A 20,113-nucleotide genomic window follows, 5' to 3' on the forward strand; every position below is an offset into this window, starting at 1 on the left:
TTATTCATACAGAAATAGTTCCAACCTGATCGTCCATAGTGTCTACTCCATCAGGACCTAGCAGCTGGATGGCCTGACCAATCAGATCCGTGCGTCCGCAGTTGAGCATGCGGAAACCCAGGTCCAGGTTGAACTTATCTAATGCGGACTTCGAGTCCAAACGCTTAAAGGAGCTGAAACAGCACTCTGGCCTAGGAAAGATAGAAAGACAAAGCAAATGACATGTGGTTATTTCTATGATGGGAAAGAGAACGCTTATAAGACCATGAAGAATTTTTCATACTTAAGTTGTCTGGGTTCACAGTCCAGTCCGGGTAGGAGCAGCCTGGCTGTCTGTCTCACATCATCACTGTCCACTAACAGACTCCGCCGATGCTCGGCATGAACCATTGCAACACGCATCCACTCCATCAGAGGGGGAAGTAAAGGGAATGGCCTATATGAAGAACAGATTCTTCCATTAATTGAGCTTCCTGCATCCCTTATAGAGTAACCTTGCACCCTGGGGTGTTAATTTAACCACAGACGGTTGAAGTGTAACAGCACTCTTCTCTTGTGGTGCACACACTCTTCTAAATAACTTCTGACATGAGCCAAAGTGACATGAATGTCAAAAACATTTTAACCTTGATTTTGCATTTCATCAAAAAATCTACAGTTTCCTTCATTCTAAAGCCAGCCAGAAAAGCAGCTACTGTGTTTACTGTACTGAAACTCAATATAAGTGATTACACCTGCTAAAGTCATCAGCGTTCACCAGCAAGAATAAATGCAGACATTTCCACATACGGATTCTGTGACACAAAAAGATGTATTTCCCTGATACATGAATTACCATTATAATATCCTCACAGAAATGGAATCCCTATAAAAAAAAAACATAATTATGTATACTTTAAAAAAAAAAAAAACATGGAAAAATGTAACGATTTCATTGGCAAATCTAATTCCATGAAGAAATCGACTGGGAAAAAATGTACATACAAGTAGCACATTCATTCATTCATTCACTCACTGGTAAGCAAAAGTACTCTGTACTATAACACACCTTTCTTTGCTCAGGGCCATCCTGGGTGGCTCCAAGTTTGGATTCTCCATAGACTCCATCTGTGGACTGCGTAGGAAATAGTAGAGAGTGTGCAAGGCATCAGGAGACCAGGAGAGCTGCTGCTTGTGGCTGGGACGGCCAGGACTGAGGACGCATCCCCCTGAGAGCAGACGCTGCATGTGGCGCATGGCGCGGGATACCAGGTCACCTGAGAACATCAAAACAGAAGGCTGTTTGCCAAATGTGGGCTTGTGAGCAGCTTCGCCAGAGGTGCTGTGCTCTGAACCCAACATCCACCCATCCGTTTTCCATACCGCTTATCCTACACAGGGTCACAGGAGAGCCTGGAGCCTATCCCAGGGAACTTGGGGCACAAGGCAAGGGACACAATGGATGGGGTGTCAAACCATCACAGGGCACAATCTCACACACATTCACCCACTACGAACAATTTGGAAATGCCAATCAGCCTACAACACATGTCTTTGGACTGGCGTGGGGGGTGGACCCGAGTACCTGGAGGAAACCACCGAGGCACGAGGTGGAGGAAGAATTCGAACCCCCAACCTGGGTGGTGCGAGGCAAATGTGCTACCCACTAAGCCACCGTGCCCCCTGACCCCAACATATGAAAATGAAAATCCCCTTTTGAGGATTAGTAAGTGAATAAAATAAAAGGACCCTAAGTGTGTGTATGGCTATGTTCTAAATGTTCCTACAAATTATTTATAAACCAGCATTTAAAAAGCACTGAAATCTTTCGGAGTCATGGGTTGATTAACTCCACCTACACACTTAAGGGTTTCTTGTTTTGTCTCTCAAGCATGTTCTCCAGGGGTTTCACATTCACAAAAAGATCCTTTTAGAAATCTGGGAGTTCTAATCAAGAAGATTTTAGGACATTTTTTCTAATAATCCTAAAATATAGAAAAACCTTAAATGCCCCTATGTATAAGAACTCCAAAGATCAAGTAATAGGTAATAGTTATTTTTTATTATTGTAGTTAAATTAGTCAAAAAATATGCTTCTTGGTGAAACAGGTTAAATCTGGTTTACCTTCCTTTAAAATAAAGGAGCCACTGTTGACTCAGAAACTACTCCTCTATGTGAAGGGGAAAAAATCAAAACGATCTTGCAGCATCTGGTGAGCTCCTTAAACATAAATTCCGATCCAATTCCAGTGGATCAAATCTGATATGTACATTATAGAAAAGAAGAAGATCTATCCATCATCGTCACCTACCTCTGCATATACTGTAAGTGTCAGATATACTGTAATAAAATATCAGACCTTTACACACATACAATTAAGAGGTTCTACTTAAATAATATTAAAGCCGGCTCATTCATTTCCTTTCCATCAAGTGACATCAGAAGATACACAATTTCTGCCCCTTCACATCCTTATAGCATTACAAATCCACAATCCAGTACAGTGTCTCATATTGACTCCTGGCAGAGGTGGAAATGTGACCAAATATAGAGTACAGGCCTTAAAACACACTCTGGAAACCTAAATCAATACTGCCAGCTTTGCTTGTGTAGAAATCCAGGCTCGTGTTATTCTCGTAAGAAGGATGAGCAGAAGATAAACAGAGGAAGCCAGATATCCTCTCCTTATCATCTGGGTTCATCATTAAAAAAAAAAAAAAAAAAAAAATCAGGAGCTGGGAGAAAGTGCAGTGGCCACATGGAGAAAACATCACACTGAATAGAGGAAGCAAGCCTCAGGAGCATGACACTGATCTAATAAACAGGGACTGATATTGTCTTTATAGGGATCGAGTTCCAGGTTTGTGCGGTGTTTAAGAGGCCAGATTTTGGCCAGGCTTTAAATAAAGTGGTGCTCTATAACTGGAAGCCCATCTGCCTTGAGGCCAACTGTGCCGCTCTACACTTACTCCTTAATTACCATATCAAAACGAACACGGATGAATGATCTCCGATAGATCTACCACAAAGACCTGCTTTTCAGCTCTCATGGGCATTGGGTGTGGTGTTATTTTGCAGGTTTATCGCAAACACAAGGCACAAAGGAGGTACTTTTCCCTCCTCGGGACCAAACAGAAGATGCTCTTGTAGCAGGAGCACAACTGAGGAGTGTTTCAGACCGCCTGAGGGCTGGACCAAGCAGCGGCCAGGAGCACACGCTGCCCTCACCCTGAGCTGTGGGCTGGAAAATAAACACACGGCCAGCAGTACAGCCACGTGTTTTAGAGTAGAGCAAGTCAAGCATGATCAGCAATGATAATGACACAAAGAAGCTCTTTTTAACGACAATTCTGGGGACGAGGGGGATGGGGGGAGGAGAACCACAGTTAAGATGGCAATAAACAGCACATGATTAAATAAACACCAAAAGAAAAATCACTTAATTAGTTAAAAATCATTTGTTTCAGTTTTTAAAAGTGCGTTCATGGATAAGAAGTGTGCAAAGATAATAAATATAAAGATTAAAAGATTTATAGCAGATGTTTTGATGACTAAGCATTATTATAGACATTACTGGATATATATCATATAGTAGTATTGCTAGGACTTCTAACTGACCCATCCCTGTTCATCTAAAAGCAGTGAACATCCAGAATTGTATAAAATAAACATTACACACGTCTATATAGACTATATGACCAAAAATATCTGGACACATGTCATTACACCCATATGTGGGCCTTTCCCAAACTGTTACCACAAATTTGGAAGCACACAATGGTCTAGAATGTCTTCGTATACTATAGCTTTAAGATTTCCTTTCACTGAAACTAAGCGGCCCAAACCTGTTCCAACAGAACAATGCCCCTGTGCATAAAACGAGCTCCATGAAGACATGGTTTGCCAAGATTGGTGTGAAAGAACTAGACAGGTCTGCACTAACCTCAACCCCACTGAACACCATTGGGATGAACTGGAATGACAGCTGTGCACCAGGACTTCTCACCGGACATCAGTGCCCTACATTTTGTGCTCTTTTGACTGAGTTGGCAAATCTCTACAGCCATGTTCCATCATCTAGTGGAAAGCCTTCTTTGAAGAGTGGAGGCAGCACAGGGGGAAAAACACAATACTCAGGTGTCCATATACTTTTGGCCATATAGGATATCTCTCCTCTAACAAACACCATTCTCATAAGAACTTCTTTATAAATAATATGTTATCTAAGAAAACGCTTGTTGTAAGGTAACAGACATTACAACACAATTATTCAAAATAATGAGAGTTATTATAAAGAAGTTTTGAAAGTCTGGGTTGGTTGAAAACTTCCCTTATGAAAATGTTTGTTCATTTTTTTTGAAAAGTGCGAATAATTCTAATTTGCTTGTAGATTTTAATGTTTCAAGTAGGTCATATGCTGATTTATAAACTTGATTGTGTAGTGGCAGAAAGACAGTGTAAGGATCCATGAATTGGATCAATGTTCTGGTTCCCTGATTAAAATTCCAGCCAAAGCAATCTCAGCAAATTATTATATATATTTTTTAAAATTTAGAATGATTTTGGGAATGCCTATAAAGAAACCATTATAATAGTCCATGAAAAACAGAATACATGGATGGGTTTCTACAAGTCATGTTTGGATGGATAAGAATCCTCAATAAAATGCTGGTTTAGGTATTCCTTTAACATAGCTACTGATGGCACTATATGAATCCATAATAACACCAAGATTTTATACAAGGATTCTAGGCAGGAATTTCTCAAGGTGTCGTCTTTATTTACAACTACATAACTCCTGGTTGGCCTTTGATTAGTTTAAGGAAGTCATACTCACTGAGCTCCGAGATGCTTCCCGCACAGGTGGCCAGCAAGGCCTGCTCCAGCGTCCGCACCTCCATCTGAACACACGTTTCATGTCTGGCCTCTGACCCTGGACTACGACCCTCGGCATACGGGCTGAAGTGGGCTGGCAGGGAGAGCTCACCTACACACAAAAACCACAATCAGATATGAGAAAACACTATGGAAATAAACCAGCTAGCGAAAAGGAACACCCACACTTAAGGTCAAATTACGTGACTCTAATTATTTTTAATTATCAAGCAAGATAGGAATGGCATAAAAGGCACAGCCCAAGATGGCATTATAACAGATACCATGCATTTAATGGTACATTGCCCTAAAACCAACATCAAGCCTTATCCTTAGTTCCATGATGGTACAAAACCGATAGGGCTAGTTTTCGAGGCCTGAAGTTATTACCGGTTAGTGGAGCGAGCCAGTGTGCCATTAGAGTAATAAGCCACAACCTCACATAGACTTAATCTCTATTAGAGATAAGAAGAGGAAGAACTTTGAAGTCTAGCTGCAATTTTCTTTACAAGAATCCCTTAGGGAGTGTGAACACAATGCAATCCACTCCCACATCATCCCTTCTTCCTTCTCCTTAATGTGACAATTACTGGGGAAGTTCTCATATATTAATTTTCTAAGCTAAATCACTGGTTGTGAATTCAAAATCACAGGACTGCCAGCATGCCACTACTGGGCAACTCTAGTGTAACTGCTTTGATTAAAATTGTCAGAAAAATGAATGAAGATGGGTGTGTTTAGTAAAAACGATGTGTTATCTTTTTGTTATGTTCATTGGTTGATCATTGGTTGATCATTGGCTGTTCATTTGTTATATTCATTGGTTCTCCGAAACTATTGGAACTGCAAGGCCAATTCATTTATTTGTGCTATACACCAAAGACATTTGGGTTTGAGATCAAAAGATGGCTATGAGACGTGCGTTTAAGATTTCTTTTTTTATTTCCTGGTATTTACATCTAGACGTGTTAAACGACATAAAACCAGGATCAGACAACCCATTTCTTAGGCGAGCTATATTGCTATATATGTCACTTAACACATTACATGTAAATACCAGGAAATAAATAACTCTTCTCATATTCATCTTTTGATCTCAAACCCAAATGTCTTCAGTCTACAGGAAAAACAAATGAACTGGCCGTGCCGTTCCAATAGTTTCAGAGGGGACTAAATGGTCAAGGGTGTTTTCCATGGATAGGCTCCAGATCGGTTTACAAAAGATGAAAAAATGAATTAATAGTAATTAAATTAATTGATCAATTAAAGTTCCATGCAAAATCCAGTTATTGTTTCTTTTGTGCAGATGATCATTATAGAAAAACTGCTGAATAAACTCCACACAACTGGTTTGACTGGAACGGTTTGAAACCAACTTAAGGCTTTAGTGCTATTGTTCTAAACATGTTGCTGACTACAGTCAAGTTTAAAGATGGCTTTAATTATTTAACCTCCTGTGTTTGAATCCTTTCCCATGATGGAGATGGACTGCTCCTCTCCAGAACTCCACAGTTCTCCTGATTCCCACTCGAACTCTAATAAAGTCATGAATCTGAGGCTGAACTAAATGGCAGATGATTGCCTCTGGAATATATGTCTGCCTTTATTTTCTTACAAGCTGCAGGGGATATAAAGCATACTCTGAACAAAACAATAACTGGCGTTCAAGCTTGGATTCCGAATTATAAAGGATGTTCAGCTTCAAATAAGATAGAAGGCTTTCTTGGGAATTCTTCTTTTCACATGATTCAAAATCCATCCCTTTCCCTGGGAACTCTCGGTCAGTAGGTATTACAAAGGGATCAAATGGGGGATAACGGAATGGATTTGTTTTCAAAATTAAAGTAAACTATTGACCATTCGTCCAGGCATGTGCAGTCATTCATTCAAGTAATTCACATACTTGGTATGGTGAAAACATATCCAGATCCTAGCCATCGGATATATTTAGGTCACATATATGGATACACTCTGAGAATATTTCCTTAGAAGGAAGTGAGTCATATCAGTAAAACACAAACACACTGTAAAATCTATGCAGGACTATAAAGTGTGAGCAGAAAATGCTTAGTTCAGCATGGGTTGACTGGCGAATCAGTACAATAATGCGAACTCAGATGCTAAAATATGGCCTGAACAAAACTCAGTGATGGGAATTGCAGTATTTTTCAGTCTGTTGATAAATGTACACTCAGAAATACAGGAAGAACAGAATAATAAAAACAGTAAAAAAAAATAAAAAATTAAAAAATTAAAAAAACACAACTATATTTCTGAAATATAATACAATCTATAAAATCTGACTGGCTTGCTTTAAACATTAGGATACATTTAAGAGAGAAAACCAAAGCTGACTTTAATTCGGAGACCGCAATGTGCACCAGAGTGCCTTCATTTCACATGTGCTTCCTATCATGGCCATTAGCTCACGGCCCAAGTTTAAATATATAGTATAAATACATTCAGCCTCAAATCAGCACAGCTATGTAGGCCTATAGCCCGGTCTACACACATGCTGGTTCTGGAAAGGTCAGATAGGTTTTTGTGAGCCACAGGGTGTGCTGTACAGCTGGGCACGCGGTAAACCCAGAGACCCAAACCCCTCCATCCACACCCATCCTTCACCAACACATCCAACCCAGTGCCTTTCCCATAACCAACCATTCCAACACTGGCAGCCCCGAGGCTAACATGTGCGTCATAAAGAGCCACACACACACACACGCCCAAGTGCACACAGAGACACATACACACAAGTCTGGTCTCGTCATAGAGGATTGAGGGAAAGGGAAATGCATGTGCACTGCCACTATGAGAAGGGATAAGGAGGACTGAGGTTTAACTTGGCAGACTGTTTCACTTACAACTACAAATCACGATGACCACTAATGGGAGGATGGGAAATCTGTATTAGTGCACTGGGTCAAATCAGAGATAAAGCTGCTAAGCAGAGCCAGGGAGAGGCATTAAAACCTGTTGTGTAATATATACAGTTGCAATCAGAATGATTCGACCCCTATTGCAAATCAGGTTTACTGTCAAAATTTACAGACTTTCAGCTGATTGCAAGGAACAAATCAAACAAAAGCAATTGAAATTGTTCAACACAATGAAAGCTTCAAGTGATTTCCCCAAATTCAACCGAAAATGCGTTTATAATGACTTCTCCAGTCACAAAATGATTCAATCCCTTCATGGCAAGCATCTTTAATACTTAGTAGAGCACCCTTTTGCTGTTATGACCTGCTGCAAACGAGATGCAGAGCTTCTGGCAGCGTTCCTGAGAAATCTTAGCCCATTCCTCATGAGCAAAGGCCTCCAGTTCAGTAATATTCTTGGGTTTGCGTGCTGCAACCGCCTTCTTCAAATCCCACCAGAGATTTTCTATGGGGTTCAAGTCAGGTGCTTTTTATTACGAAAGCAAGTATTAGAAATGTACCTGGCTAAATAAATCAGCTAGCTACTGAATAGATTCTTATTTATGAGAAATAGTGTCTCAAATCCAATTTATTCTTAATTACTTTGACCTGTTAAACCCAGCCACTGGGATTGCACAAGCTAGTGAATTCTCGGTGCTGGTTCCGAGCCCAGATAAAATGGGAGGGTTGTGTCAGGAAGGTTATCCGGCATAAAACCTGTGCCAAATCAAATATGTTGATCAGAAACCGGATTTCCATAATGGAGATGGATGATTCGCTAGAAGCAGAAGAAAAATAATAATAAGAAGAATCCATTTTAAGGATACCTAAATATGGGATTAATCATATTTTTTTCCATGATCATGGTTTATACTAGTTGATACTTTTGGTTAATTAGCACTGTTATATAAATCACATTTTGTCTTTCTTTGTCACGGTATGCTTTCAAGTCTCCTGTTTTCAGTCTTATGTTTATGTTTTTTAGTCTTTATATCTTTGCCACTAGTTCATAGTTTATATTTGGGTTTTGTTTTTCTCTTTATTAAACCTAATCTGCTCTCACATCTGACTTTGACTCCTGACACATATACTTGAAGGAATATAGGATAATTTACAAATGTAACATAATTGTGACTATATATATTAGCATGCATTCCTACTTAAATATATTAAAAGAAATTATTTTACTTTCAAATATACTTTCATTTCAAACGAAAAACTTTTGAAATTATTCTTTTTACATTTTCGAAGACATATCCATTAAAACTTGGGGAAAGAACTTGGCAAAGTGCAAAATACTTATGCATATCTTGGATCTGTCATCACATTTCAATTTCAGCTAGTAAAATCTGTACTTTCACTGCTTACCTACATGCTGTATGAGCACACTGACTTTAATTCACATCATTTCGCACCACGATTTCCACCACTGATAAGAAATATGATAAAATGGCAACCTAGAAGATAAAATATTTTTCTTGAGATAAAAAAACCTATCATCCGTATTTTATAACTACAACCCTTGAACATCTGAACGTCATTAAGCCGCTTCAAGCCGCAGCTCTCAGTGCAGGTATGCCACTAATAGGATTGAAACAATCATTTAGATTTAGATTCAGTCTGACCCATTCTCAATGAGAGGAAAATATTTGTGCATAGACTTTATTTGAATTTCAAGTCTTGTAAAAGAGCCTACTCTTTACAGAACAATGTCTGAAAGAAACTCCACTCAAACCCCAAAACGCAGCCACCCTCATTTGCCTAAATATGAGTGATTAACCTATTTCCCTCTCTTAAGCAACATGGTGTGAAAACAGTAAGTCAGTCAGAGTGCAACACCGTGGTACAACAGTGCCATTCTGAGCAGGGCACAATGGTGCCAGTGTGCTGCACAGGTAAGCTCAATCAGCCCTTGTGTTACATGCTGATGTGTTTAAAGTGCTCTGTGAATATGAGCATGTAGGTTGGCTTGTTTACCCTAAAACACCAAGGGGAAACGAAGCCTGGATGGGTTTGCATGACTGCGTACTCACGCAAGCCTGTATTTCTCCTGAAAATCAACCAAATGACCTAGTGATAAGTTTTTGGTTTTGTTTTTTTTTTTTCTTTTTTTTTCCCTTGATTAGCACTGGAAAAGCTTACAAATTTAACAAAAATGAACAAAAGGCTCTAGTCTCTTTTAAGCCTTGGGATTTTCACTCTTTATTTTACTTTCATTCTAGACTACATATAAATACCTAAGCATGGCATAAAACCATACACTTCAACGACAATATGAGGAATTTATTAGCGTTGTTAAAAGACAGGATGCATTCAAATTCCTCTTCTGCAATAAATGAGTAAATTACTTGATCTTCCGAAAGTATCAGCTACCTTGAAATATCTGCTAAAACGATGCACATAACCATTAAAGCATCTCTCATGCACTGTATACTATGAACTTGAAGCTGTTTTTTGGATAATATACTCTCAATATTAATGGTGGTCTTATTTACTTTATACAACAGTGCTGCTGAATTCTGACTGGTCAAAAGAGGGGGACATGGTGGCTTAGTGGTTAGCATGGTTGCCGGACACCCCCGGGGTTGAAGGTTTGAATCCCGCCTCCGCCCTGTGTGCATGGAGCTTGCATACTCTCCCTGTGTTTTGGGGTTTTCTCCTCAGAGTACGCTGGTCTGGTTTCCTCCCCCAATACAAAGACATGCGCTGTAGGCTGAGTTTCATTTCCAAAATGTCAGTAGAGTGTGAATATGTGTGCGATTGTGCCCTGTTCAGGGTGTCCCCTGCCTTGTGCCCCAAGTTCCCTGGGATAGGCTCCCGGCGACCCCGTATAGGATAAGCGTCATGGAAGATGGATGGGTTGGTCAAAAGTTTTTATTACTTTCCAGTAACAGCAGTTCTGACTATAGTACCACCTATAATTCAAATAATAGCTTTTTCTAATTCTGAATAAGTGCATTCACAAAGACTTGTATAGAAGCCTCTCCACATAATCTAAGCAAAATGATAACAAGGTACCGTAGTTTAAAAACTTATCTGTAAGGAGATGTTCATTTAAGATTCTCTAGTTTCAGTGCTTTGTAGCAATCAGTAAGTTTTCCACCACAGGAAGTTTCAAGGATAGATGGCTTTGCTCTCTCTGGTTTCTTGGTAACATGAAATGCTGTGCTTTTGTTTGTTTGTTTGTTTTAGAGAGAAAAAAAGAGGCTGCTATAACATGATGACAGGAACTAACTCATCTCATGTATGGACCACAACCTTAAATGTAACTAGGAACAGTTGAAAAGCTTAACATGTCACATCAGATCTCATCACACCACCCTGTCATGGATTATTTTCCTATAACAGCATGCCCCAACATGCTTTATTCCTTATTCAAGTCCTCCAACCATTATGTGCAAACTGGCCAAAACCATCCTTAATCATGCGATTCTCTAAAACCTCTCAACTAAAGGACAAACTGGGGTTTAATGTGACCAAGATGTGGACGTCAGAGTGCACATACCCCCTTTTTAATCCCTTCAACTCATTGCCACCTATATTCTCCAGCTCCAGCAGAAGACAAAAAGCAGAGTGTGGCCAGAATCACAGCCTGCCAGTTGGCAGAGGTGTTTAACACCACAGCCAAACCTTCCTTCCCTATAAACTCCACTTGAGGATGGGATGGAAAAACCAGGAGTAGCTTAGCATTATGGTACTCCCTGAGATTTAACATCTACCCCCACTATTCTGCCCTGAACACGTGAACCACTTTCCAATGGGGCCACAGTTTTGATCTCAAATGTAGCAATTTTTTCCTAACATGCCATGCCTGAGAAGTGGATTTGCTGGGCTGGGGTTAGAGCAGAATCTCTCTCTAATGATAATATAATTTCTCAAACACCATCCATCATGCTTTCACCAGCTATCAGGGCTGTCAATGAGAGATGGTTCGATGTAATTAAGTGCATCAGTTTGTAATAAAGACTGTTACCACCTGGCCTGATGATGCATTCTGCAAACTACAGGACTGCTTCGAACAGACAGACTGGGATTTGTTTGAACACCAAGAGCTAGAAACATTAACAGGAACGGTACTGGACTATATCAAGTTCTGTATTGGAAATGTGACTGTGGGAAAAAACATCCAGGTTTTCCAAAACCAGAAACCATGGATGACCAAACAGGTCCGCACACTACTCAAAGCCCGCGACGCTGCCTTCAGGTCTGGTAATAGAGCTCTGTACAGAGCCACTCGTGCCAACCTGAAAGGTGGTATTAAGGAAGCTAAGGCGGCCTATAAGAGGAGCATAGAGTCCCACCTGTCCAGCAAAAATAAACGGGAGGTGTGGCAGGGCATACAGAACATCACGAACTACAGAGGCCGTGAGGCGACAACAGGAGACCTGAGTGCGATGCTGGCAGAAGAGCTAAATTGCTTCTTTGCACGCTTTGAAACATCACAACAACAGCACTCATCTGCTCCAGCCCCACCTCCACCCTCATCTGGCCCCCGTACCAGTCCAGCCCTGCCTCCATCCCCTTCTGGTTCCTGCACCACTCTACTTACTGTGAGGGAACACGATGTTAGACGGATGTTTCTGGCAGTGAACCCCAGGAAGGCTGCTGGCCCAGACGGTGTACCTGGTAACGTGCTCAGATCATGTGCCCACCAGCTTGCCCATATCTTTACCAGAATTTTCAATCTCTCCCTGGCCCAAGCAGTCATCCCGGCCTGCCTAAAATCAGCCATAATCATCCCAGTGCCAAAGAAGTCGCCCACCACTAGCCTGAATGATTATCGTCCTGTGGCCCTCACTCCAGTTATCATGAAGTGCTTTGAGAGATTGGTTCTTCAGCACATCAAGGACTACCTCCCCCCAGATTTCGATCCTTTTCAATTTGCTTATCGTGCAAACAGATCCACAGAGGATGCTATCGCCGTAGCTGTCCACTACGTGTTGAGACATCTAGAGCAGCAACAGAGCTACGTCCGGATGCTTTTTGTGGATTACAGTTCGGCTTTTAATACAATAATTCCGGACATTCTCGTCACCAAATTGGTCACCCTTGGCCTCCCCCGCCTCACGTGTGCCTGGATAAAGGACTTTCTCACCAACCGGTCCCAGACAGTGAGACTCGGACCCCACCTCTCCTCCACTCGCACGTTGAGCACAGGTTCTCCACAGGGCTGTGTGTTGAGCCCCCTCCTGTACTGTCTCTACACATACGACTGTAGACCAGTCTACAACAATAATCTTATCATCAAGTTTGCTGACGACACCACAGTGGTCGGACTTATCTCAAAAGGAGAGGAGGCAGCCTACAGAGAGGAAGTCCTAAACTTAGCAGCCTGGTGTTCAAAGAACAATCTGACTCTAAACACCAAGAAAACCAAGGAACTTATTGTAGACTTCAGAAAACACAACATTGAGCTGGCCCCCCTCTTCATTAATGGTGAGTGTGTGGAGAAGGTCCACACCGTCCGGTTTCTTGGCGTCCTTATCTCTGCAAGCATCTCCTGGACGGACATCACAGCGGTTATCAAGAAGGCTCAAACGCGGCTACACTTCCTGAGGGTTCTCAGGAAGTACAATCTGGACTCCAATCTGCTGCTGATCTTCTACCGCTCGTCCGTCGAGAGCCTGCTGACATACTGTATCACGGTGTGGTACGGTAGCTGCACTGCAGCAGACAGGGAGAGGCTTCAGAGAGTAGTAAGAGCAGCACAGAAGATCATTGGCTGCCCTCTGCCCTCCCTGATGGATATTTACACCTCCCGTTGCCTCAGCAGAGGAAAAACCATCATTAAGGACAGTTCTCACCCTGGCTTTGATCTGTTCAATCTGTTGCCCTCAGGGAGACGTTACAGGTGCATCAAAACAAGGACTAGTAGATTTAAGAATAGTTTCTTCCCGAAAGCTATTACCATTATAAACAAATACATGTACTGAGTCTACAGCATATGTATATAGTGTCTCAAAACTGTGCATTTCATAGTACCTCCCCCATCCACCCCAATATCTATCTTGCATATCTTGTATATCTTGTTTATTTATCTTGTTTATTTATCTGTTTATTCTTCTTGTTTATTGAATGTACATGTTTGCACGGAACAAAAAGGAGTGGCTCTTAATTTCATTGTACATATGTATAGTGACAATAAAAGGCATTCATTCATTCATTCATTCATTCATTAATATTAATCAAAGCTTGGGCACTTGCTAATCACAGTGATAGAGAGAGATTACATGTGGTTGTTAGTTCTCCACGGTTAACCCACAGGCGTAAATGAATTTTACTAAACAAATAATATGACAGGTATATCATAAAATACATAAAATCTGATATTTAAGCTATGAGAAAATATTTGAATATTTGAATATCACTTAAAAAATTTCCTGGGGTGTGTGGTTTGCACTTAATTAATTTGGTTGTTATTTATTTTGCTCAAACCTTAAACCTGCTGCCACACCTGTTGTTACTCACAAACTTCGGGGCAAAGTTCACACCCAAACACAGTTCACAATCCAGGGACTAATCGTAGGTCTTGGTTAACCTGCTGCCTTCTAACTGATTTGATTTGCTGTTTGATTAGTTGTCAAGTGTGAGCCAGAGATTTTAAAAATGAATGTTTGGCTACGTTTCAGCCCACATCTGGGCAGTACCGTTTTGCATCACTGGCTGATTAACACCTCATTTAACTTTTATTAGTTGTTAAGAACTTAGAGGAAGTCACTTAAGTGCCATTCCCACATGAGTGCTCAGAAAGAGTGCCGTGTGTGCGATTCACTGCTTGTATGAAATGTTCTAAGGTGTTGGTGGCTTTCGAAGTTTATGACGCACCTGTGGTTTGGTCTTTGCACTCATGATGAGGTAATGAGGCATAAAAGTCAAAGGCCACAAAAGTATGGAATTATTTTTGGGTGGTCAGGAATGGAATTAATGAACTGTTAATATCCTGTTTCATTATTAATGAGCTGTTTGTGGACCTTTGAATCTGAGTCTTTTGACACCGAGATACTTATACTTGGCGGTGTTGGTGTTGGTGTTGGTGGTGGTGGTGGGGGGGGGGGGGGGGGGGGGGTTCTACAGATGCAAAGGTGTATAGAAAAACTAAAACTGTGCAGGGCAGTACATTCCCAGGCCTGGAGACTAGAGCCCCAACTAGAGCCATGTAATAAAAGTGTCATCTGTGATTTTATATTATATATATATATATATATATATATATATATATATATATATATATATATATATATATATATATATATATATATATATATATATATATATATAGTAGTTTTCTTTGACCCATCTTACAGTGGTGGAAATCACCATTGATTATTATCAAAGTTGTTTAAACTACTTATTTTTAGTAAGAGCTTAATTGGCTGGTCAATTGAATTAAACAGGTTTAAACCACCTTTTAATAAAACTACAAACGATGGGAAAAATATGATGCAAAAAGTTTATGTATCTACATTTCTGACACAGCTCCAGGTTCTTTAGAAGGAAAGTTCAGGAATAAACTCTAAAAACTAAAGACTTTTTTGAAAAGGTTCCATGGCTGCAAATACTCTGAGGTGTGACTAATGCAAAATTAGTCTCAGGGCTTACAGATGTCTCTTTAGGTCAGCCTAGAAAGCTCACTGAGACAAGGAAACCTTGGTGTCATGAAGGACACCTGCCAGACATGACACATCAAAATATCCACAGAACAGCTGAGTTACCATATAAACGTATAGAGGTACGCCTTACAATGAAAGTGTGACAGATTCCTGCTTACATACATAAAAACACAAAGAAGTTCCACTGATATATTACCTATATTTAGGCTCCATCACACCTCTCTGGACTAGGTGGCATTTTTTTTCCAGACCTACATGTTGAGAGGTGAGGAAGGTCAGTGTCAGGAAGACCAGCTGTCACTGCAAACTTCCTCTTCCTGCTCAGTCTGCAATATTTGCCTAGGTCAGCTGGCAGAGGATACAACTAAAGCCTTAAAGCTTTGTGCAGTGGTTTAGAAAACAGATGATAATGGCAGTAATGGCTTCTTCGAGCAAAACAATGTTCAAGCCTAGGTAGCTGCTAAATACTCACTAATTCAACAAACTGTAGCTTAATAAACACATCATTTTGGGTTTTATAAGAGCCACTCACTCAAGTTAAGAAAAATCCATACTAAATGCATGCATTTGGTCCCTAACTGCACAGGCTTTGGAAATGCTCCAATTCCTATGGTTTGGAGTGAAGCTCAAAGAAATTGGGCTTTGTCGGCGGAACACTTTACAGAGTTAATTAAGCAGGGATGATCGTTAGACTTAACACTCTGACCAAACTCAGGTTCCCACCATTGAGCCAGTCAGACCAATGGGGCCACCTTACCTGTGGCCCCTAATTTTCCCCACTCTCTTACAGCTATCTGGTCAGCCATTACTGTCAAGCTCACAGAACCTCACTGTTTACTGACAACTTCCTTTTAGTCATAGTTCAGACGAAAACAACTAGGACCTAGCCGCAGGGCATGCTTACTCACTCAGGGTTTCCGCTTGTTGTTGCTGATATCATCTGCACTCTAAAGTTTCTGGTGTGGTCTTTACACAGTTATGATCGTTAATGAACGCTTCCTACAATTAGATGTGGAGACACTGGTTTTGTCCATGTTACTCCACAGTACTTTCCAGTCATCTCTCTGTAGCAGACAGATCCAACTGATTTACATCTAGAATGTAAAATAGTAAAGAAGAACTTAAACTTGACTAATGAGATAAACAGATGGTTCTTAGCTTTCAGTGGTTTGAAGAAATATCTTAGTAAAGCCTCACCCTTGGTCGATCCTCCTATTTTGAGGGAAATCCTTGTTTTTCTATTCATATTTGAATTCCTTCCAGTTTTTGGTGGGTTTAATATAGTTTCAGCTGAGACCCATCATAATTTCACAGACTTCCCCAAGCCGTGTACCGTAAATCTATACAGTTGCAATGAAAAGATCTAAGCAGTTCTAGCTCTCATAGACTCAAAGCGCAAAGCCACCAAACCGAAACTGCTGAAACAGCACCTAGACTGGCCAGGATTAGCTCCAAGGTTACTGATAAAAAAAAAGGGTGGAAGTAATTAATGGAAAGACCCTGAATGGAACTGTAAGGACTGTACATATATAACTGAGCAGACAATCTTTCTGACCTTCCTTTTGTTAATCATGGATATTGACTGCTAAAAAGAAATGAATGAACAAGACTGTAGACCATCTTTCACACTAGAAATAGAAAATGGGGCTATTCTGTTACAGGAGTCGAAAGGTCACTTAGGTCTTAAAGACTTCCAGATGTGGGCCTGTTCAGTGCATGAGTGAGCTGCTTTTGTATGGAAGTGAGTGTGCCAACCGTGAGCCTACAGGTCTCAATCTGTTCTCCATAAGTAGTGGTGGCTCCACTCTCCTAGCCACTAATCAACCACAAACATACACCAGCAATCGATAATTTGTCCATATATATGGTAAAAGTACAACGTGTGAAAGACAAACACATAAGGAGTGTGAAGACACTCGCTCATTCACTCTTTTTTTAATGGTTTCTCAAGCGATCAAAATATCAAGTGCCCACTCGATATTTTGCTTTCAAACAGTATTGATATTGTAAGTCACCTGTGGAAAAAATGAATGAGGAAGTGAGTGTTTGGGAACATTTTTTCCTCAACTGTCCTGTCATATTCAATCACATTGAGAGCAAGTGTGTGATCCGATTAGGCGAAGATTTTTCCTTGGAGGGTCATCAAAACTACATTCAATTCACCCAGACCTCGAAGCACTCATTAATGCTACTCTCATTCAATTCAATAACATGGGGAAGGAAGCAATACACTAGTACAGGCGCTATGTTTTACAACAGCAACACGTCCACACACTCCCCAATTCCCCTCTCTTGAGCCATTTCACATCATCTTTTCTTTTAAAGCACTGTGATGCAGAACAGTTCTGCAGGGCCAGCCTGTCAGAGACCCAGTCCAAATCCTGATTCAAACCAGAGCAGAGAGAGAACAGTGGGATGGCTTTTCAATCCCCTGCACTCTGGTCTCTTTTGCTCACTGCTTTCTGCTTACTTTGCCATCCGTATACAGCTTGGCACAGAAAGCACAGGGCAGAACAATGGACTTTTGTGTCCTCATTCCCTGTTTAGTGAATGTTTGAATGTAAGATGTACGATTACTGACTGTAGCCAATCTGTTGCTACACTCAGTGTCTCAGCCCCCCCCCCGACCCCATCCATCAATGAAAAGAGGCCACCATGGACTGGATATAATTGATATTATTGATGGACGATCCTCAGCATATTAGTGATCGTGATAACAATGACGGTGACTATTGGTCATGATATTATGTGCTGTGCTAGTTTGAGTTTATCAAGCAGTCACCACAATCCATCAACCAAAAATATACAGTCCACATCCTATGGTCAAACTGGTGTGTACCATCATACACTCCTAGGACTGCTGTAAAGACTTATAAATAACTACAACTACAAAAGCGGACAATAATAAAGTCTAAATGTCATCAAGTGAAATGTGCCCCTTTTTAATAATCTGAAGAGAAAAACAAAAACAAACAAACAAAAACAGTCCTTACCCGACAAATTTAAGCCTTGTCAAATAAATTAACTGTCACATAAAGAAAATTAAGTCATTTAGCCTTCACTTGCTTGATATGAAAAGTTTGTGGAGTTTTGCAACTTAAACATGAAAAGAAAGTTGAACGTTCTTGAGGAAAAATAAAACCCGAGGTATTTTGTTTTCATTTTCATGCACTGCTGCAAATGAATATCACGTGTAAAGCAACATCAACAACATTCACACTCAATGCAAACAAGCCTTGAAAACTTGAACACAGCAACATGCTATTCATTGCGCTTTCCCCCCTCACCGTTGGCGTTTTTCCCGCAGATCAGATGCTCATAGTTCTGCAGGAGACCGTAAAGCTCGGGGTCGCCGTTCACTGCTGCTTCCAGGACCTCTGTGGGCACTGGACACCCGAAATGACCCGCGTCACACGCTGTCAGCACCCTGGCACCGACCTCCTCCATGAGAGTCTGCATGCACGCGGCCAGGCAGATGGCCGCCTGCTCGTGGACGCGCACCGACACCCGAGTGTCCACCATCCAGCGGAAGAAGCTACCCACGGATAGGATGAGACCACAACGCGATGACTTGCTCCTACGCAGCAGTTCTCCTGCACTCATGCTGTACATGGACATGGCGCTCGCTGAGGCCGAGACGCACGCGTCTGCGAGCGGCCAGCTGAGCACGAGCCGCGCGGCGCTCTGCACCTCGTAGCGCGTGCACCTGCAGCGCAGCACGCTCAGTCTCTGCGCCTCGCGCGCCACACGCAACAGCGGACGGCACAGCAGCTTGGACACAGAGCGTACAATGTCACGCGTAAAAGCTGAGGGCTCGCGCTCTCCAGAGACTTTACGCAGCACGCAATCCACCTCGTCGTCCGTCCAGGGGAATTCCTCGAGGTCCGGCAATCGCGGGCATCTGGAAAAGATGTCCTCCGGGTCTTCCGGTACTGTGTTCACGGAGTCCCAGCTGTCGTTGCGGCTGTTGGTGGAGGCGGAGCGGCGGCACCGGTTTGCCCGGTAGGCAGTGGAGATGAGCTGAGAGTTGGACTTGGACGATGAGAGGCTGAGGGAGTGGTATGAGTCTCCCGCGCCGTATCCCGAATCCAACGTCAAATCTTCCAAAGTCTTCAGGTTAACACTGCTTAAGGCGGCCATTCCGGTTCAGCTGACAGACAGATGCTCCCCTTACACTCCTAAAACTGCAGTACTAATCGTGCACTAACGTCAGAGTTAACGTGTATCCATCTGCTTTCCGTGCTACAGCTTGTGCACGCGCTGCCAGCTGGAGTGTTTTGGGGAAAGTTGAACTGAAGCAACAGCTGAGGGCGTACTCTCAGCCAATCAGCTGACGCCTTTCTCTCAGCCAATCAGACGCAAACAAGCGAGGAAACTAACCAATCGTTGCGTCAGAAAATTCGGAATATTTACATTAACAACCATTTTAATTCTTGTAGTAGGGCTTCAATCCCAGAGACATGAAAGAGAGTGTGGGCAATATTTGAATATCACTGAGATCTGATACATGTAATTCAGTACACATATATGTAAAGGGGAAACCCTTTGTGATTTTCTTCCCCAGTAAAAAGTGGAAGGTTTGTGGTATTAGAAATGTTTTACACAATTTTAATTATTATGCACTGATCAGCCATAACATTAAAACCACTGACAGGTGAAGTGAATAACATTTCATTGAATAACATCTCATTACAGTGACACCTGTCAAGGGGTGGGATAAAGTGAACAGT

General features: G+C 41.5%; 1 protein-coding gene across 1 annotated transcript in view; it reads right to left on the reverse strand.

Annotated features, from left to right (window-relative positions):
* Positions 1-19,644, reverse strand: part of abtb2a (ankyrin repeat and BTB (POZ) domain containing 2a) — a 28,846-nt gene extending 9,202 nt beyond the window's left edge. Inside the window, exons 1-5 of the mRNA XM_017459329.3 lie at positions 18,671-19,644; positions 4,818-4,967; positions 1,049-1,256; positions 284-436; positions 26-191 (exon numbers count right to left, since the gene is read on the reverse strand). Of these exons, the coding sequence (XP_017314818.1) occupies positions 26-191; positions 284-436; positions 1,049-1,256; positions 4,818-4,967; positions 18,671-19,523 (1,530 nt within the window). The 5' untranslated portion in view covers positions 19,524-19,644. The remainder of the gene's footprint in view (positions 1-25; positions 192-283; positions 437-1,048; positions 1,257-4,817; positions 4,968-18,670) is intronic.
* Between the last annotated feature and the right edge of the window lie 469 nt (positions 19,645-20,113).

The sequence above is a fragment of the Ictalurus punctatus genome, chromosome 27 (genome assembly GCF_001660625.3).
Source record: "Ictalurus punctatus breed USDA103 chromosome 27, Coco_2.0, whole genome shotgun sequence".
Lineage (NCBI taxonomy): Eukaryota > Metazoa > Chordata > Actinopteri > Siluriformes > Ictaluridae > Ictalurus > Ictalurus punctatus.